Source organism: Pseudorasbora parva, chromosome 6, assembly GCF_024679245.1.
Source record: "Pseudorasbora parva isolate DD20220531a chromosome 6, ASM2467924v1, whole genome shotgun sequence".
NCBI classification, from domain to species: domain Eukaryota; kingdom Metazoa; phylum Chordata; class Actinopteri; order Cypriniformes; family Gobionidae; genus Pseudorasbora; species Pseudorasbora parva.
This window is the reverse complement of record NC_090177.1, coordinates 26,390,865-26,409,315: the sequence shown is the minus strand read 5'-3', so window position 1 is coordinate 26,409,315 and position 18,451 is coordinate 26,390,865. Positions and strand designations below refer to the sequence as shown.

The following is an 18,451-nucleotide window of genomic DNA, read 5'->3' as shown; positions in this document are numbered from 1 at the left end:
ATAATTTACGTTATAAAGGTTTAAATATGTTTGTTTTTTCTTACACAAATTTATTGATTCACTTTAGAAGGTTTTGCTTTCAAAATGCTTTTGGCATTTATTATCCTCAATGACCCTAACAAAGGTGAGAAATCAGCCCAGAACTACACGAGCTGGTCAGTGACCTGAAAAGAGCTGGGACCACCTCCGCAGTTCCAAGGTTACTGTTGGTAATACACTAAGACGTCATGGATTGAAATCATGCATGGCACGGAATGTTCCCCTGCTTAAACCAGCACATGTCCAGGCCCGTCTTAAGTTTGGTCAGATGAGACCAAAATAGAACTTATTGGTCTTAATTCCACTAAACGTGTTTGGAGGAAGAAGAATGATGAGTACCATCCCAAGAACACCATCCCTACTGTGAAGCATGGGGGGTGGTAGCATCATGCTTTGGGGGTGTTTTTTTCTGCACATGGGAAAGAGCGACTGCACTGTATTAAGGAGAGGATGACCAGGGCCATGTATTGCGAGATTTTGGGGAACAACCTCCTTCCCTCAGTTAGAGCATTGAAGATGGGTCGAGGCTGGGTCTTCCAACATGACAATGACCCGAAGCACACAGCCAGAATAACCAAGAAATGGCTCTGTAAGAAGCATATCAAGGTTCTGCCGTGGCCTAGCCAGTCTCCAGACCTAAACCTAATAGAGAATCTTTGGAGGGAGCTCAAACTCCGTGTTTCTCAGCAACAGGCCAGAAACCTGACTGATCTAGAGAAGATGTAGAGTGGGCTTACAAAATAGCAGGGTGTTCAAATACTTATTTTCCTCACTGTAACTCTGATTTTGTCTGAAAGAAGAATGTCATATACACATAGGATGACTGGAGGGTGAGTAAATCATGGGGTCTTTTTTATTTTTGAGTTAACTAACCCTTTAACACTAATCTGTGCAAACATTAAACTTAACATGAAATGAAAAATCTTGCTTTGGTCTTTGTTCTGGTAACTCTGATAAACTCTAATTACTAAAACGAAACTAAATATATAAAAAACGAATGTGTTCACAAAATAAAAACTAAACTAAAACTTGCAAAACAATTTATAAAACTAAACTGAAATTTAAAGCAAAACTGAAAACGACATTAAAATAAACACAATGAGTTCTGCATTGTGTTTCACTATAACCTTGTCTACTGTTTCATGACTCTTTATTTCTCATTTGTTTTGTAACAGATCTCGTTCCCATCTAATCTTAAGACTAATGATGACTAATTTCTAATTTAAATTTGTCTAAGATAAAAGAAAGTTAAAAGAAGTTAATAAAACTCAAAACAATTAAACACTTCAGATTACTTAAAATGTGTCTGTTTTGTGAACTCAAAAGAAAAATTAAGTTCTCAAGACTCATAAAAGTTTAATTAACTTACACCTCTCCAATCGGCTTCATTATCTCACTTACAGAGTTCAAAATGCTTGTGCTACGTTTGATGAGCATAACTGGTGTGCAGTGTCATCAGCCATAGCGTAAGCATTTTGAACTGTGAGAGGCACGGGCACGACTCTTTTTTTTCTGTATGGAAGGTGATTCACTGGAAGCTAGATCATTTACTTTATAAAGGTTTAAATATGGATATTTAAACGCATCGATTCGCTTCAGAAGGCCTTTATTAACCCTTTAATGCTTGTCCCTGAATATCATTGTAATTTTCCAATCGATCTATGAGTATTATGATAGTGTCAAACGCAGCATTGAAATACAGCCGTGGTCAGAAGCTAGAAGTCATTTTAATGAGTGCAGTTTTTGATGGGTCTGAATCCAGACTGAAATTTTCATAAATATCAGTACACTGTAAAAATAAATAAAACCTGATACATTTCCTTTAACCCAAACACAACTCAATAAAATGTGTAATTCAAAAAACAGTTAAAACACCTGTGAAAAATAAATACAGAAAAATCATATATTAAAAATCATATATTAGCACAGTACAATGGGCAGCTTTTTTACATGTACAATAAATTAGGCAAATACAGTATATCATTTTATTTCTTATTTTTTTAACATCTATTTTAAGAGAAAACATAATTTTTTATCACAACACGTTGATATATTATGCAATAGCCTACAAATAAATAAATACATTTCACATAAACAAATCTTAATCTCAAACTACTTTCAAATCCATATTTTATTACAACCTAGCTTGAAGCTTACCATTATTCATACAGTATATATTTAAATGTAGATTCAGCAGATTATTTAATGCAATGTGACTTACAAATTAAGATCTGTTATATCTTTCACTACATTATATTAAATGTAATAATGCAAGTTCAGTTTTACTGTGTTTCACTAATCAGGGTATTACAATAAAAAATAAAAATAAAAAAAAATCTTCAATGTTTTTAAATCTCTACAAATGTTTAGGCTGGGTTGTGCAAGTGTGGTGAACTTTTATTATTCATTGGCCATGCAAGTGATCTAGTGACATACAAATGGAATGATGACACACTTCATATAGCCTGATGAACAGCTCATCGAACAGGATGTGTTAAAGTTACTGTTATTCCTAACCAAGTGTGACAAGATCCCGGACAGATGACAGTGAGCAGCTGTTTTGGGGAAATTCAGTTCTTGTGTGTTTTGGTTAATCATTATCACACAGAAGTCAGTTGTGTGTGTTAGGGGTAAAAGGAATATAAATGATCATTTCTACATTTCCGCAATAGCAGACAGTTTCTTGACTAAACAAAAAAGCCACCACTTTATGATGAACAAATTCATTTTTCTAGTTGGTAAGTGATTGTTGCTCTTACAGAATAATTTTTAAAGACTGTTTGAATGTTTTATGTGTTAACCTTTCATTTGTATCTCTTTTCAGGCTTTACTCTGGTGTTGTGCCACTTTGGTAAGTTTTATTTTGTTATTTCATTATTAAATAATATATTGAAAAGTCTGGTTTATATAATAATAATAAGAATGTATCCATTATCCAAACAGCTTGTCCTATGTAGGGTTGTGGAAATAATAATAATAATGAATATTAGTGCCATTATTATTATATTTTATTAATAGTAATAAGAATAGTGTAACAATTAATTATATATTATATTAATTGTGTTTATTTATTTCAGGATTGGCTTCACAACTGGCATGCTACTTCACAAACTGGTCTCAGTACAGACCTAACGTTGGCAAGTACCTGCCAACTAATGTGGACCCACATCTGTGCACTCATTTAATTTATGCTTTTTCCATTATTAATCAGGCAAATGAATTGGCAACCTATGAATGGAATGATGAAACTCTCTACCAATCTTTCAATGGACTAAAGGAAAAGTATGTACTATCTTCTGACGTTTTGTTAGTGAATATATTTGTTAATAGAAGAATGTGTTGAGTAATGTTTCAAACAGTGATTTAAAAAAAAAAATTGTACAGGGAATAATGATACAAATATTTGACTTGACAGAAACCCCAACTTGAAAACTCTCTTGGCTGTCGGAGGATGGAACTTTGGCTCAGCTCGGTAAGAGAACACTGAATATTGAAGGATGTGTGTTGAACAGAACTGTTTCATCCTCATGGGATGTCCCAACATACCTGTAGGTTTAGCATCATGGTGTCCACATCAGAAAACAGGCAGACGTTTATTCAGTCCTCCATCACATTTCTGAGGACCCATGGCTTTGATGGTCTGGATTTGGACTGGGAGTATCCTGGTACTCGTGGAAGTCCTCCAGAAGACAAGCAGAGATTCACTCTGCTGTGTAAGGTACGTCATTATTCACTGATTTGCATTCTCTCACACAAGGGTTTTTAAAATAGTTCTATGCTCATTACAAGTTGATAACATGGTTGAATGTGGGAGTAAAAATTAATAAGATGATAAATATTTAGAGACAGTCCAAAGGTCCACTGGTTAAAATGCTTATGTTTGTTATGTGCAGAGTCTGTCGTTCAGCCTCCAGAGTCGGAGGACCATAATACTGCTCTTACTAAGCACTTATGATCTTAGGATCACTTATGAGGCATTCCATGAAGGTGGTTTGTTTAAAAGTTGATGATGAACTGTAGAAGGACATCAAACTCCATTCAATTACAAAATAAAACTTGGGAAAGAACTGCGTAGGAGGTTCTTTTTGGGAGGGGATTACGTTCATAACTTAATCTAAAGGGTGTGGGAACAAGAAAGTTTAATTATGGGTATGACTCAATACTCAATTGGCAGAGGAGTTAAAGAGGAATTCGGTCAAGTGATCGAGTCTAAAATGGCTTATGGTTGTGCTTATCTCCAAGATGATTTGAGATGATCTAAAGAGCATCTTTACACTCTCAGATAAAAAGGTACAGTGAAGGTACAATTTTGTTCCTTGGGGAACAAAACATATAACTGTACTTTTAAAGGTACACAATTGGTTCTTAGGGTAGAACTTTACCATTTCTTTCCTCAGTTCGGACCTAGTGAGTCGCTGTGCTGCAGTTTGGTTCCAACCCTGAAACACATCTATAAAAGCTCTTATTGAGAATTAACAGGTTCAGAATTTGATGTTTTATTGAAAAAGTTTGGTCACCATTATGGAGATCAGTGTTTCCTTTAGGTGGGTAGTTTTTTTAATTTTAAGTAAGGTTTGATATATGTGTGCGAGTTAAGACGCACACATATATCAGGAATCAGCATGTGAATCTCAACAATGGTGACGTAGTTAATGCAATGCATGCTGGGAGCCATGAGTTGTATAATGTGGTTGGAGCTAAATTCTGGAGGACATCAAATCTCTAGGTCTGAACTTGCCTACCTCTGACTTAGAGGTACAAAAATGAACCCTTAAGGGTACAGCCCCAGTGACGGCAACTTGTAGCTTAAAAGGTACAACTTTGTACTCTTTTTTTGACAGTGTAGCTTCAGCAGAACATCTGTGCAAAGTGATGGTCACGTGTTCAATGTCACAAATTTACTCATTTGATTAGGGGCCGTAGAATTTTTTTTAAATTATATTTTGAATTGCAGATTTTCACTGTGGATTATACAGTTGACATTGACTTTAAAAAAAGGCCCTAATCCGCTGCTAATATATGACAATAACAGGAACTCTGGACAGCTTACACAGCAGAGAGCGCTGCCACTGGACGTCCCAGACTCATGCTCAGCGCTGCAGTGGCTGCTGGGAAAGGAAACATTGATGCTGCTTATGAAATTGCCGAAATTGCCAAGTATGTGTTTTTGCTCACTTTGAATAATGAAATATGCTTTGGTCAGAATCTCGTAAAATGATATTTCCCTCTTGTAATGCAGGTATTTGGACTTCATTAATGTCATGACCTATGACTTCCATGGCTCATGGGAGACTGTCACTGGGCACAACAGTCCTCTGTACCGTGGCTCTGGAGACACAGGAGACAATATCTACTTAAATACAGTACAAGGCCTTATATCCTACTGTAAAATTCTGAAATATAACATACAAATGATTTGTGAATGATACTATGAATCATTGCAAATGATGGAAACAAGGACCAGGAAATAACTGATTCATTATTACAATGCAGGATTTTGCAATGAAATACTGGAGAGATCAGGGCACTCCTGTGGAGAAGCTGAGGATGGGGTTTGCAGCCTATGGGAGAACGTTTCACCTGGCGTCGGCAGCCAGTAGAGTTGGAGCTCCAGCGAGTGGACCTGGCTCAGCTGGACCTTTCACCAGAGAGAATGGATTCTGGTCCTATTATGAGGTCCTACCTTCAATCTAAACTCGTGCATTTTACTCATTGAATTGTGAAAAATGAAAATCTTATATAGAATAGTTATGGACTGATAATCTCCCATCAGATCTGTACTTTTCTTCAAGGAACCACCGTGCAATGGATTGATGATCAGAAAGTTCCTTATGCGACCAAGGAACAGAGCTGGGTGGGATTTGACACCAGGGAAAGCTTCACGACTAAGGTGAATATGTCATGCAGGTTGGAACATACATACAATTTAATGCAGTTCTCGTGCTCTCAATAATTAGCTCTGCTCTGCTACAGGTCAACTACCTGAAAGAGAACATGTTCGGAGGAGCTTTCGTCTGGGCTCTGGATCTCGATGACTTTGCAGGACAGTTCTGTGGGCAGGGCAACTACCCTCTTATTGGCCAGCTCCGTACACTTCTTAATATTGGTACAGTACATCTCATATTTAGAGAAACCTAGTCCTGCCACATAAGAAAAAAACAGTCTGTTCCGCCATGGTTTATTTTACAATAATAACCAACTGACTGTACATTATCTCTTTATTGCACGGCTACTCCCCAAATAAAATATTAAATATTGATTAGTTGAAATTGGTTCATAATGTTCCTCGTACCCTTTAAGCGTTGCCATTGACGATGGCAAATATTAGGAAATATCAGAGTGGATACCAGGAAGCCGTGTAATAAAGCAGATTAATAATTGGAAAAACTTGAGATGAAGTGTCAAATTCCAATTTCCTCCTCCAGAGTTTCCATCTCCCCCTCCAAATACAACACACAGCTCTGGGACCAACACAACAACCTCCACCGCTCCATCTACTAGACCTCATGTTGTACCGACAGATCCTTCAGGAGCAGATTTCTGTGTAGGCAGGTCGGAGGGAATGTATGCCAACCCAGCTGACCCGAAGTCCTTCATTCAGTGTGCTCATGGCAGGACAGTTATTCAGAGATGCCCTGAAGGCACCGTCTTCAATGCCAACTGCTTGTGCTGTGACTGGCCTTAGAATTAACCTCACGTTATGTTATCACTGTTTCACTGAAAGTACTATATAGGGTCACTAGTGGCACAGTAATTTCACACTTTACCTTCAAGTATTGTGTCAATTTCTTCAAATTTAACAGACTGCCAGTGTTATATTACTAATTTTGCTAAAAAATGTATTGGTATAAAAAGGAGCACAGGCCTACTTGTCTGATTAAAACTAAACTGATTACAAAATATCTAATTTTCCATTTATTTTGGAACTGCATTGGTCATTTAAGAGCCACTCACTGGGTGAAGGTATTCTGTGGGTAGGTCTTTTACTTGCACCTCTGTAAAGTTTACTTAGTTTTTTTAATTTAGACTCCATTTTAAATGAATATTACTGTTTCTCTAGTTAGGAACGAATCATAAATATTGATTATGTATTAATTTAGACATTTAAGTATTCTGGGTATCCCATACTTTCAAGTATTTGTTCTTTAGGGACCCGCTGTCATGCCTGGTCATGGTTAGAAAAACATTTTCACCTGTCTCTAATTCACACTTAAACAGCAGAACAGAATTCTCAATCTTTCTAATAATACAAGTGGCTGCTGTGAAATTAGGACCATCTGACCAATCACTTGGGACATTTAACATCATTCCAAACATGAAAGGAAAAAAGCAATGTGCATGATACATGATATGTAAATATATAGACATTCTTAGTGAACTTTCAGCCAGAGTAAAAGGAATGGGGAGAGGGGAGTTTAGTGTGGGTGTCCAGAGATTAGGCGAAAAGATTTCTATGTCCTTGCTTCAGGATATTTTCTTTCTTTCAGATGATGAATTTTATTGTTTTGTTGCATGGTGTCTGTTTTATCTGAGAGCTCTTGTGTCCAATCTTATCAGGAATTTTGTTCTTACAGTAACCTTATGACATGGATAATTTTCAGGAAGAAAGGGAAAAAAAGAACACATTTACATTTATATTAACAAAAAATATATATATTTATTAATTTAACCTTACCATTAATGAAATTAAATCAATTTTTAATAAAAATGATCAATGTAAAACATTGTCATTTTCAGTTGAACCATTTCAGTGCAAAAAAATAACTAACAATTCAAAGTAACGTTCTAACTTTTGAGCTACAGCTTTGTAATATCCAGAGGTAAAATGTTTACAGAGCCAGACATAACCAATCACAGGATATCATAATAAATCACTTCAGTCTAACACATTATCTAAGAATAATCTATTGGCCCATACTGCAATTTTTCAAAATGTACCAGTGTTAACACACATTTTAAAATTCCAAAAATGCAAACAATATTAAGAATGGTAGAATAACTTCATGCAGAGCTCTGGGTATTGGACCAAATCACCAAAGCAGCATGTCTGACAATGTAAAGTCAGACACAAACTATGTGAACCTAATAACACTTTTAAACTCAAAAAGCAGCACTCAAAATATTGGAAATTTCTATTAATCTTGAAACCTACTCATACTCGCTCATAATGATCCATTCATCATAATGCCCATTTGGACTGATTCATACGTATAGCTTTTTATCTTTCTGGGATGGAGCTCAGTTGACATGTTATTATTAGCAATGCTGTTTTTGGTTAATGTTGCTTATATTTGCATTCAGTCAACAAACTCATTATTATTTGGTCAGATGATACTTATGACATTAGGGATGACAAAATCACTAGTTAGGGTAATAACTAACAAAGTTCAATTAGGTAATACATACGTATGTATGCATACTGTATACTGTAAGCACTTAAAAAGCCTCTGGCAAATGCCTGAATGTAATGTAAAACTAAATGCAGAATTACTTAAAAGTACAATTAAATAAAAAGTCCACCCATGCCCTGCTGTCAACACCTGATGAACAGCAATCTTGTGATGTGTTTTTAAATCATCAGGAATGCAGAATGATTCTTTATGATTGAAATGTTTCACAACCTTCAATTCTTTAGTGCTTTTTCTAAAGTCTTTTATATTTTTTAGTCAATCTTTCAATCTGTTAAAACAAAACTATGTGAGCTTAGTTTATAACACTTGTCTCAGTGTCTTGAGATTAGTGTAAGTAACATCCCAAAGTAACATCCGTTTACAGCTCATGCTGGCCACTGTGTGGTGGCGGCAACTTCCTGATGTCGTTATTCTGGATGAGCTGGAAGTAGAACAGCACGATCTCTTCATAGTTCTTAATGGAGATTCTCTCGTTCACACCATGGAATCTAAAAGAGGAACATGAATGTTTAATTAAATAAAATCGTGGTTTCAGGAGCCGTTTACACGACAGTTAAAAACATTTCGTTTTGGCTGTTTATTTACATGAAAACTGCATTTTGGGGGCCTGAAAATAAAACGTTCGAAAACAGGTTTCAAAGTGCAAGTTATTGAAAATTATACCACTATCGTATCCATGTAAACTACAAAATGAAAATTTGTGAAAACGGTGATGTCATGCACATGCTATATTAAGTAGGCATGGGCGAGTATTTGACAACCAACACAACGTCAGACTACAGGACTGTGTTTGTGCTGCTCAGAATACTACGTTTAATAACGCTTCTCCAGCGAATTGTAGATTCTGCTGTGTCTCACCTCTGAGGATCACCTGGTTTGAACCACGATGGAGCAAAGCGATATATGTCTCGGGTGATGTCCTTGTAGTGCCGGCTGTCAGTGTTGCCAACACAGATACCTGTGAGAGGGAATCGTAGAGCAGCTAAAGTGGCTCTTCACACGACAATGATGTGCATAAGGGCCACTTAAGCAGAACTGCATCACTTCACTTACCAGGGGCCACTGTGAGCTGAGGAAACATGATTTTCACTGTTTTCTTTATGATCTGGAACCCAAAAGCCTGCTCATCATAGGAGCTGATGGGCAGCGGGTCAAATCCATTGACCAGCTCTACCTTCACACGCTCATCTGATATGGTTGACTTGACCAAATCCACAACCTAAAAGAAGACATAAAAGGGGATGTGATCAAACAGTGAGCGATTCTAAACATTTTAGTCAGAGTTTGGTTTAAAGGAATAGTTCACCTAAAAATGAAAGTTCTGTCATTAACTCAACATCATTCCAAACCCACAGATATTTAGGAAGATATTCATTGTAAGCATTCCATTAACGAAAGAAATTCATAAAGTTTTCCAGTCAAACATAGTTGTGCAATTTGGGTGAACTATCCTACTACAGTTCGTTGGTTATTCATAGTGAATCATGTGAAACTGGTTGAGAAGGTGAAGAGCAAAATTTAATAGCTGAGCTATCTAAACTCAAGCCTGGACTAGGTTTCAGGGCTGGCTGAATGAGCCATTGCTGTGGCTACAGCGTGACCTCTCACCTCTAGCAGTGTTTGGGCTGAGTGGATACGCAAATTGACAAAAGCTTCTGCGTATGCCGGGATTATGTTAATCTGTTACAGAAAGAGAAATAATCAGAAATAATCTTCAATCATGCTACAATTTAGTGAATTTACAACATAAAAAGCGCCCACCTTCACACCCGAGTTAAACATTGTGACAGCAGTTGTGGTCCTCACAAAGGCATTTGTGTCAGGTTTTCTCTCCAACACCCTGCATATGAAAGGGACACTGACATTATCATATTCCTATGAAAGAGGGGTTCATGTGTATTTACAAGCTTACGTAGATGTTGATATTGTTAGTGTCAGTGCTGGTTGCAATTAATTGTTAATATGTTATTAATCTTATGTTAGTTTAACATGGCAAAGCTGAATTTGGAGTTTCAGGGAGCTCAGAAACAGTGTTTACTGATCTTCAGAGGGACTTTGTGCTTTCTAACTTTGCAGCCCTTTTTCATGTGCAAACATCAGCACTGCACAATAAAGAAAGTTGTAAAAAAGCAGAGTAGTTCGGCATAAATTAAATTCTGTGGTTCAAACCATTTTCAGTGCAGGAAAAATCTGGTAGAAATATACTTCGCTACCTGCTGAGTAGCGGAGAGAAGAGCCACAAATTAGACATGATGAATCTGAGCGGCAAGCCAAACTAAAAAAGAAAATAAGACAAATGGTTTGTTAAAAAGCAAGTCTGTATTTCAAAAAAAAGTAGCCCGAAAAATTCTCTTGAACACTTTTACCTTATGTGCCAGGTGTTCAAATGTTCCACGCTCGGGACCATAGCCAAAAAGTCTGGGCATCGGATTTTCCTCCAACCTGAAATACAACAAATACTGTTGAAAGACCCAGTCATTACCACACAGACGGGGGCCCTCGGTCAAGAGGGATGCCCGCTGCAACAGATCCACATTGCCAGTCGCCATTTGACGCCCCTGCACAACCTGAAGCTCCGTTTTCCCATTGAAGGAAAAAGCACCCCAGATCATGATGGAGACTCCTCCACTGTGCCACGTAGAAAACATCTCAGGTGGGATCTCCTTGTCATGTCAGTAACGTTGGAAGCCATCAGGACCGTCCAGGTTAAATTTTTTCTTCCACTTTTCAATGTCCCATTTTTGGTTCTCCCTTGCAAATTCTAAACGGGCAAGTTTGTGTGGTGGGAGGAGGCGTGGCCTTTGAAGACGTTTTTTGTTCTTGAAGCCCTTCTCTAGCAGATGACGTCTTATGGTTATTGAGCTGCAGTCAGCATCAGTAAGGGCCTTAATTTGGGTTGAGGATCGACCTGTGTCTTCACGGACAACCCGTCGAATCCTGCGGTTCAGTGCAGGTGAAATCTATTTGGGTATACCACTTGACTTTTTTGTCCCATAACTCTCAGGATTTTGGATTGGTTGGAGTCTTACTGCGTCCAACCTCAGCAGCGATGGCGCGTTGTGAAAGGCCTTGCTTGTGTGTGCTTACAACAATCCTGCCACGTTCAAAGAGAGAAAGCCTTTTTGCCTTTGCCATCAGGAGATCTTGACAGTATGAGTGCTTGAAGGAAAATGACATGAAAGCCATTTTTTTGAGCAGATTTGACCTTTTTAAGTGCTATGGTCTTACAACTTTTGATCAGCTGAAGAACGGCCTGTTTGAGTTTAAATGCAGTTTTCAATAAATTGCCTACTCTCTATTTTTTGTCTCTTGCTCCTGTTTCTTCTTCTGGCATTTTGAAGCAGCACTTACAACACGGTTATGTTCCACAAGTGCGAAACGTGTAAAACTTGCAATGCATCCCCTGGTCTTAAGATTTTGTTCAGAAGTGTATATAATATAAATTCTTTAGCTCAGTTTAATACTGCTGCCATGCAGTAGTTTTGAGAATAACTTGTTAGCAATAAATACATTACTAAACAAAACATTTAATAATAAGAAAAAGTATCCATATTGAAATATTTCCAGCTGTTTTACAATAATAGTTCAGGTGTTTCTGCTTGCCTTCTGACAGCTGAAGCCAAGATGCCAATGCTGCTCTCTCTAGGCGGCATGGATGAATGTCCTGGAGCGCCGCTGACACTCAGCTTTACTGTGGCCTGACCCTTCTCACTGATGCCTATTCTACAAAACACACACAGGGGAAATATTACAGACTAATTCAACAATTAAATGACTCTGCTAGTAGAGTTGCTCAAAATAACAGTCTCACAGGGCAGCAGGTCCATCCAGACCACTTATGACACCGTCCAGCACTGCCAGGCCTTCATCTAAAACATACTGGAGCTTCACCCCTCGACTCTTCAGGAGCTTCACAATATTGACTGCACCATGTAAGCCATTCACCTGACATTTAACCGTATAAATAAGTGCATTAAAATAAGTTTCAGAAATGACTATTAGTCAATTCACTTGAGACTCACCTCCTCGTCGTGACCCAAACCAATGTAGAAGCTTCTCCGAGGGGTGTAACCTCGTTCCAGCAGGTATTCCAGCGCCTGAAGGATCCCCTTCAAGAGCACACACCATTACAGTTATTATCAGGTTTGGAGTGAACAGATGTGCAGTTGTTTCAATAAAGAATGATGTAGTGCTGATTCACTGTACCATCACAGACTGTTTGTTGTCGATGGTTCCTCGTCCATAAATGAAGCCATTGAGCTCTTGAGCAGAGAAAGGAGGGACGTCCCACCCATCCGCCTCATCGGCCGGCACTACGTCAATGTGAGCCAGCAGCATGTACGGCTCCAGATCAGGCTCTCTCCCTGGTACCGTGAACAGGTGGCTGTAGTTTCCAACCACCTCATGTTTGACCAGGCTGGAGGAGAAGACCTTTGGGAAGGCTGAGAAAGAAACAGTATTAACAGTCCTTTAGTTCTACTCAGTACAAAACCTAATATTACTCTAGGAAAAGTAGCCATAAATTAACAAAAACAAGACGTGTTTAAAAAATGATAAAGAAAATGGGGGATGGGGGTGACATGGCAGAAAGTGTCCATATGATGTCACTCCCCGTGTGCCACAGTTCTATGAAATTATTAACTATTTTTAAAGGGGAAAATCCTAAGTGACCGACAACATGGATAATCATTAAAATTACGGGAGAATTGTTAACAGACTGGCAACCGGATTTAATTCAAAATGTGTATTGTTTTATCATTAAAATAAGTTTTTAATGAAAATGTTTTGTCTTGACTGTCAATTCAATAGATTGTCAACTGTGTAAACTATTTAGTACAGTTAAGCCATGTTGTGTTTATTTTCTTCCACATAATAGCTTGTAAGGCATAGTTCTCTCAGCAAACAACATGTTTTTATGGTCTACTTGCTTATGAAAGATAATGGGACACCAATTAGCGGAAGGTTTCAGCAATAATGCGTTGACAGCACTGTTTGACGCTGTTGTATAACGCATGGTGTCTCTCACCCCTCCTCAGCAGCCCGTCAAACTCGTGCAGCGCACTCGTGCTCACATTTGTCTCAGTAAACGACACAGTGGGAATCTGTATAGCCGCTATGAAAGAGATGAAAACAAGACATTTGAAACAGTGCAATATAATTACATTTGTAATATCTGCAGCACATCCTTCTAATCTTTTAACAGTAAATGTCTTCCGGATAAATCTATTCACGTCACGTGGCGAGTTTCAAGTCAAACTGCGCGTTAGAGAGACGGACTCTTTTTTTCTACGTTGTTTGTTACCTTTGAAATTTTCCAGAAGGTTCTTCCTCTGTTGTGGACTTAAATGAAGAGAAATGGTTGTTGTATTTTCCCATTTACCCAGCTGAAGCCCCGCGTCCACATCAAATGTAAACGTCCTAACTGTGGCTATAAGGAACAAAACTGTAATCGAAAATATGACACTAAACAGCAGCACTTTAAAAAACTTAAATAATTTCCAATGAGTGCTAAAGCCTGTCATGTTTCAGGAAGTACGAAAGAGTCTTTTCATAATCAGGGGTTCATGTTTATCTAATACCTCACCGATGGCGCAGCACGAGCGCCCTCTGTGGCTGTGGATTAGAACCGCATGGTAATGAGCCATGGTTGCCTGTCTCCTCCATCTCCAGTGCATCACTGTTTGTTTATATACTATTATAGTATTTATTTATTTTTTTTTAAAAATTGTTTATTTTATAGCAGGTTTAGTAATTTTAATGCTTTAACTTAAACTTGTTTTATTTCAGTTTGTTGCTAAGGTTACATTTCTTATTTCCATTTAACGTTAAGTTAAAGTTTTTCACGTAACATTTATATTTTATTGCAGCTTTATTTCAATTAATGAAACAAATATGTTTAGTTGACAATAACAACACTGGTGAGACCATTAGCATATATTGTTTCTTCATTACAGTTTTGAAAACATTCAGTAATGTGGCCAATGTGACTATTTAAAAAACAAAAACAATAATCAAGGCAAAATTATAAATGGCAGGTGATACAAGAGTACAGGCAACAAGAGACAGAAAATAGGGAAATAAGTGAATGACTGCTTGTGCATAAGATTTGTGTGTTCTTTCTAAAAGGCTTGACTTAATATAAGGAGTAATATAACATAGTTTAGAGACACAGCTCATTATTCATTCTTGTATAATTCTTATATATAAAGTTGCACTGCAAATGCTAGTACTGTCTATTTAATCTGCAGTCAGTTATTTGTAATCTTATCATTCTTTTTAGATCTGTACTTTCTTTCAAGGTTACATTCAACACAACCAGGGAAAATATTGACTGGATTTTGGCACAAATGAGAGCAATGAAACAACGGTAAAACACATTAGAGGTTATAAACTACATACAGACTGTGTCAAAAGGTCCTTTTGGAGTAGTCTTTATCTGCTCTCTGTATCTTGATGACTGCAGGAGTGTACATTCGTTCTGTTTAGGGCAACAATCCTCCATAAACATCTGAATACTGGTCCTTTTCATGTAACATTTAAATATTAATCATTGACAGTGTGAGAGAGCAAAGTCAAAAATACAAACTCTAACATACAGAAGACTACTTGTGAAATATTACATAAAATGCAATTACCTGAAACCTAAGATATTCTGTATAGTGAATAGGATAAGTGGATAGGAGCAAAATCTGTGTAGACGATCAGAGTCTGTGAGCAAACTGCAAACCTAGCTGGCCAGATGTACTTCATTCTGAGATACTCTGATAACTGAAATACTGGAAGGCACATTTTACGTGGACAGGTTCAACATAAAATAACTATAACAAAAATAATTGTAAACACTGTTCTGCAGGTAAACCTCATGAATGGCAATTCATTTTACTTCTATCTTATATTTACACTGGTATGGCATGCAACGTACTAATTTTTATTTAAAATGTAACTCACCCATGGAATAACTATAGAAAGATACTATAGAAAAGAATTTAAAGAAAATTATTTATTTATTTACAAGCATCATTTCAAGCAAATTGAGGAAATATATCTACAGTAATTTTTCAAAGTTTGGGGTCTGTAAGATTTTTTATGTTTTTAAAATAAGTATTTTATGCTCAACAAGGCTGCATTATATATAGCTCTGGAAAAATTAAGATCCTCCACCAAATCTCACAGTGGGTACGAGATCCACTCAAGGCCTCTGTCTTACCATTAGACAACCAGGTGTTGGACAAAGCTGAAAATTGGACTCATCAGAGATGACGACCTTACTCCAATCCTCTACAGTCCAATCCTTATGGTCTCTTGCAAACCTCAGGTTGGCTCTTCTTTGCTTCTCATTAATGAAGGGTTTTTTATCTAGCTTTGCACGAATTTGCCCTGCCCCCAGGAGCCTGTTTTGAACCGTCCTCGCCGTACACTTCACCCAGCTGCCTTTTGCCATTCTTTTTGTAGATCACTTGATGTCATCCTACGGTTAATGAGTTGGCGGTCATTCCGGTCAGTGGAGTTGTTTTCGCCCTCTGCCGGTCTGTAGCTTTGTTGTCCCCAATGTCTGCTGCTTGACCTTGTTCTTATGAACCGGCGTCTTTGAAATTTTAAGGATGGAAGCAACCCGACGCTCACTGTATCCCTCTGCCAGTAAAGCCAGAATTGAGCCCTTCTTTTCCTCACTCAAAACTTTCCTTTTCAACTTTTTTGGCATGGTAAATAGTTATTTTTTTGATTCCAATTACTTTTGAGGTACTACTAGCACTGTTTTTGCCTTCCAGCTTGTCCTACTGCAAAAGGATAGTGATGAACACAGAAGTGTTTTTTAATACTTTTCCTTATTAAATAAGATTTGGTTCAGGTAATCACCTAATCAGCACCTCATTCAGTAGAATGAGGTGTGCCTGTATTGGAATTCAACAGCCACTGGAATGGGAAAGCTTCCATACTTGTAGATATGCTGATTTAAGAAAAAATTGCAGTGGTCTACATGTATGTGTGTGTGTGTATATACAGTCTTGTTCAAAATAATAGAAGTACAATGTGACTAACCAGAATAATCAAGGTTTTTAGTATATTTTTTATTGCTACGTGGCAAACAAGTTACCAGTAGGTTCAGTAGATTGTCAGAAAACAAATGAGACCCAGCATTCATGATATGCACGCTCTTAAGGCTGTGCAATTGGGCAATTAGTTAAATTAGTTGAAAGGGGTGTGTTAAAAAAAATAGTAGTGTGGCATTCAATCACTGAGGTCATCAATTTTGTGTAGAAACAGGTGTGAATCAGGTGGCCCCTATTTAAGGATGAAGCCAACACTTGTTGAACATGCATTTGAAAGCTGAGGAAAATGGGTCGTTCAAGACATTGTTCAGAAGAACAGCGTACTTTGATTAAAAAGTTGATTAGAGAGGGGAAAACCTATAAAGAGGTGCAAAAAATGATAGGCTGTTCAGCTAAAATGATCTCCAATGCCTTAAAATGGAGAGCAAAACCAGAGAGATGTGGAAGATAACGGAAGACAACCATCAAAATGGATAGAAGAATAACCAGAATGGCAAAGGCTCAGCCAATGATCACCTCCAGGATGATCAAAGACAGTCTGGAGTTACCTGTAAGTACTGTGACAGTTAGAAGACGTCTGTGTGAAGCTAATCTATTTTCAAGAATCCCCCGCAAAGTCCCTCTGTTAAAAAAAAGGCATGTGCAGAAGAGGTTACAATTTGCCAAAGAACACATCAACTGGCCTAAAGAGAAATGGAGGAACATTTTGTGGACTGATGAGAGTAAAATTGTTCTTTTTGGGTCCAAGGGCCACAGGCAGTTTGTGAGACGACCCCCAATGGGCACGTTTATATATATATGCATGGGCACGGGATATGGGCATGTTTCTCCTACTATGGTGTTGGGCCTATTTATCGCATACCAGGGATCATGGATCAGTTTGCATATGTTAAAATACTTGAAGAGGTCTATGCTGAAGAGGACATGCCCTTGAAATGGTTGTTTCAACAAGACAATGACCCAAAACACACTAGTAAACGGGCAAAGTCTTGGTTCCAAACCAACAAAATTAATGTTATGGAGTGGCCAGCCCAATCTCCAGACCTTAATCCAATTGAGAACTTGTGGGGTGATATCAAAAATGCTGTTTCTGAAGCAAAACCAATAAATGTGAATGAATTGTGGAATGTTGTTAAAGAATCATGGAGTGGAATAACAGCTGAGAGGTGCCACAAGTTGGTTGACTCCATGCCACACAGATGTCAAGCAGTTTTAAAAAACTGTGGTCATACAACTAAAAATTAGTTTAGTGATTCACAGGATTGCTAAATCCCAGGAAAAAAAAATGTTTGTACAAAATAGTTTTGAGTTTGTACAGTCAAAGGTAGACACTGCTATTTTTTTGAACACACCCCTTTCAACTAATTGCCCAATTGCACAGCCTTAAGAGCGTGCATATCATGAATGCTGGGTCTTGTTTGTTTTCTGACAATCTACTGAACCTACTGGTAACTTGTTTGCCACGTAGCAATAAAAAATATACTAAAAACCTTGATTATTCTGGTTAGTCACATTGTACTGCTATTATTTTGAACAAGACTATATATTATATATATATATATATATATATATATATATATATATATATATATATATATATATATATATATATATATATATATATATATATATATATAATAAAACACATAAAATGGTGGAATATTATTACAATTTAAATAACTCTAATATATTGTAACTAATATTTTGTGAAATGTATGTTATTTGTGTGATGGCAAAGCTGTATATTCAGCCTCATTACTCCAGTATTTTTTGAAAACAGTTGTATATTTTATGCAAATTGATGAATAGAACCTGCTTTTACATTATAAATATATTTACTGTCACTTTTGATCATATTAATGCATCCCTGCAGAATAAAAGTATTCTTTTTAAACAAAAAAATCTGACTTCAAACTTTTGTATGGTACTATACATAAATACAGAATACAA

General features: G+C 37.3%; 2 protein-coding genes across 4 annotated transcripts; one reads left to right on the top strand and one right to left on the bottom strand.

Moving 5' to 3' along the window:
• The first annotated feature begins 2,578 nt into the window (after positions 1 to 2,578).
• Positions 2,579 to 6,941, top strand: LOC137078804 (acidic mammalian chitinase-like). The gene is made up of 11 exons (XM_067446505.1): positions 2,579 to 2,777; positions 2,864 to 2,890; positions 3,117 to 3,321; positions 3,455 to 3,511; positions 3,592 to 3,757; positions 5,072 to 5,196; positions 5,279 to 5,402; positions 5,533 to 5,715; positions 5,813 to 5,929; positions 6,013 to 6,145; positions 6,465 to 6,941. Exons 1-11 carry the CDS (start codon positions 2,750 to 2,752, stop codon positions 6,722 to 6,724), a joined length of 1,425 nt encoding a protein of 474 aa, XP_067302606.1. The 5' UTR covers positions 2,579 to 2,749; the 3' UTR covers positions 6,725 to 6,941.
• Positions 6,942 to 7,830: 889 nt separating this feature from the next.
• pm20d1.2 (peptidase M20 domain containing 1, tandem duplicate 2) lies at positions 7,831 to 16,259 on the bottom strand. Of its 3 annotated transcripts, XM_067446502.1 has the most exons (15): positions 15,658 to 16,259; positions 14,850 to 14,928; positions 13,753 to 13,878; positions 13,477 to 13,563; positions 12,657 to 12,892; positions 12,473 to 12,559; positions 12,262 to 12,395; positions 12,054 to 12,173; positions 10,817 to 10,892; positions 10,664 to 10,725; positions 10,212 to 10,290; positions 10,059 to 10,130; positions 9,504 to 9,669; positions 9,309 to 9,408; positions 7,831 to 8,938 (listed from the first exon to the last, which is right to left on the bottom strand). In XM_067446502.1, exons 1-15 carry the CDS (start codon positions 15,889 to 15,891, stop codon positions 8,809 to 8,811), a joined length of 1,788 nt encoding a protein of 595 aa, XP_067302603.1. In that variant the 5' UTR covers positions 15,892 to 16,259; the 3' UTR covers positions 7,831 to 8,808. The 3 variants fall into 3 exon arrangements, with proteins under 3 accessions (XP_067302603.1, XP_067302604.1, XP_067302605.1); XM_067446503.1 differs by lacking the exon at positions 13,753 to 13,878 and having other exon boundaries at positions 15,658 to 16,257; XM_067446504.1 differs by lacking the exons at positions 14,850 to 14,928; positions 15,658 to 16,259 and having other exon boundaries at positions 13,753 to 14,801.
• Between the last annotated feature and the right edge of the window lie 2,192 nt (positions 16,260 to 18,451).

Coding starts and splice junctions, on each gene's coding strand:
- LOC137078804 (XM_067446505.1), top strand. CDS start 2,750: ATGATGAACAAATTCATTTTTCTAGTTG. Junction 5,197..5,278: donor GAAATTGCCGAAATTGCCAA/GTATGTGTTTTT, acceptor CTTGTAATGCAG/GTATTTGGACTTCATTAATG. Junction 5,403..5,532: donor ACAATATCTACTTAAATACA/GTACAAGGCCTT, acceptor ATTACAATGCAG/GATTTTGCAATGAAATACTG.
- pm20d1.2 (XM_067446502.1), bottom strand. CDS start 15,891: ATGGCAAAAGGCAGCTGGGTGAAGTGTACGGCGAGGACGGTTCAAAAC. Junction 10,893..12,053: donor TTGGCTTCAGCTGTCAGAAG/GCAAGCAGAAAC, acceptor GTTGTATTTCAG/GTTGGAGGAAAATCCGATGC. Junction 8,939..9,308: donor AAACCAGGTGATCCTCAGAG/GTGAGACACAGC, acceptor TTCCTCTTTTAG/ATTCCATGGTGTGAACGAGA.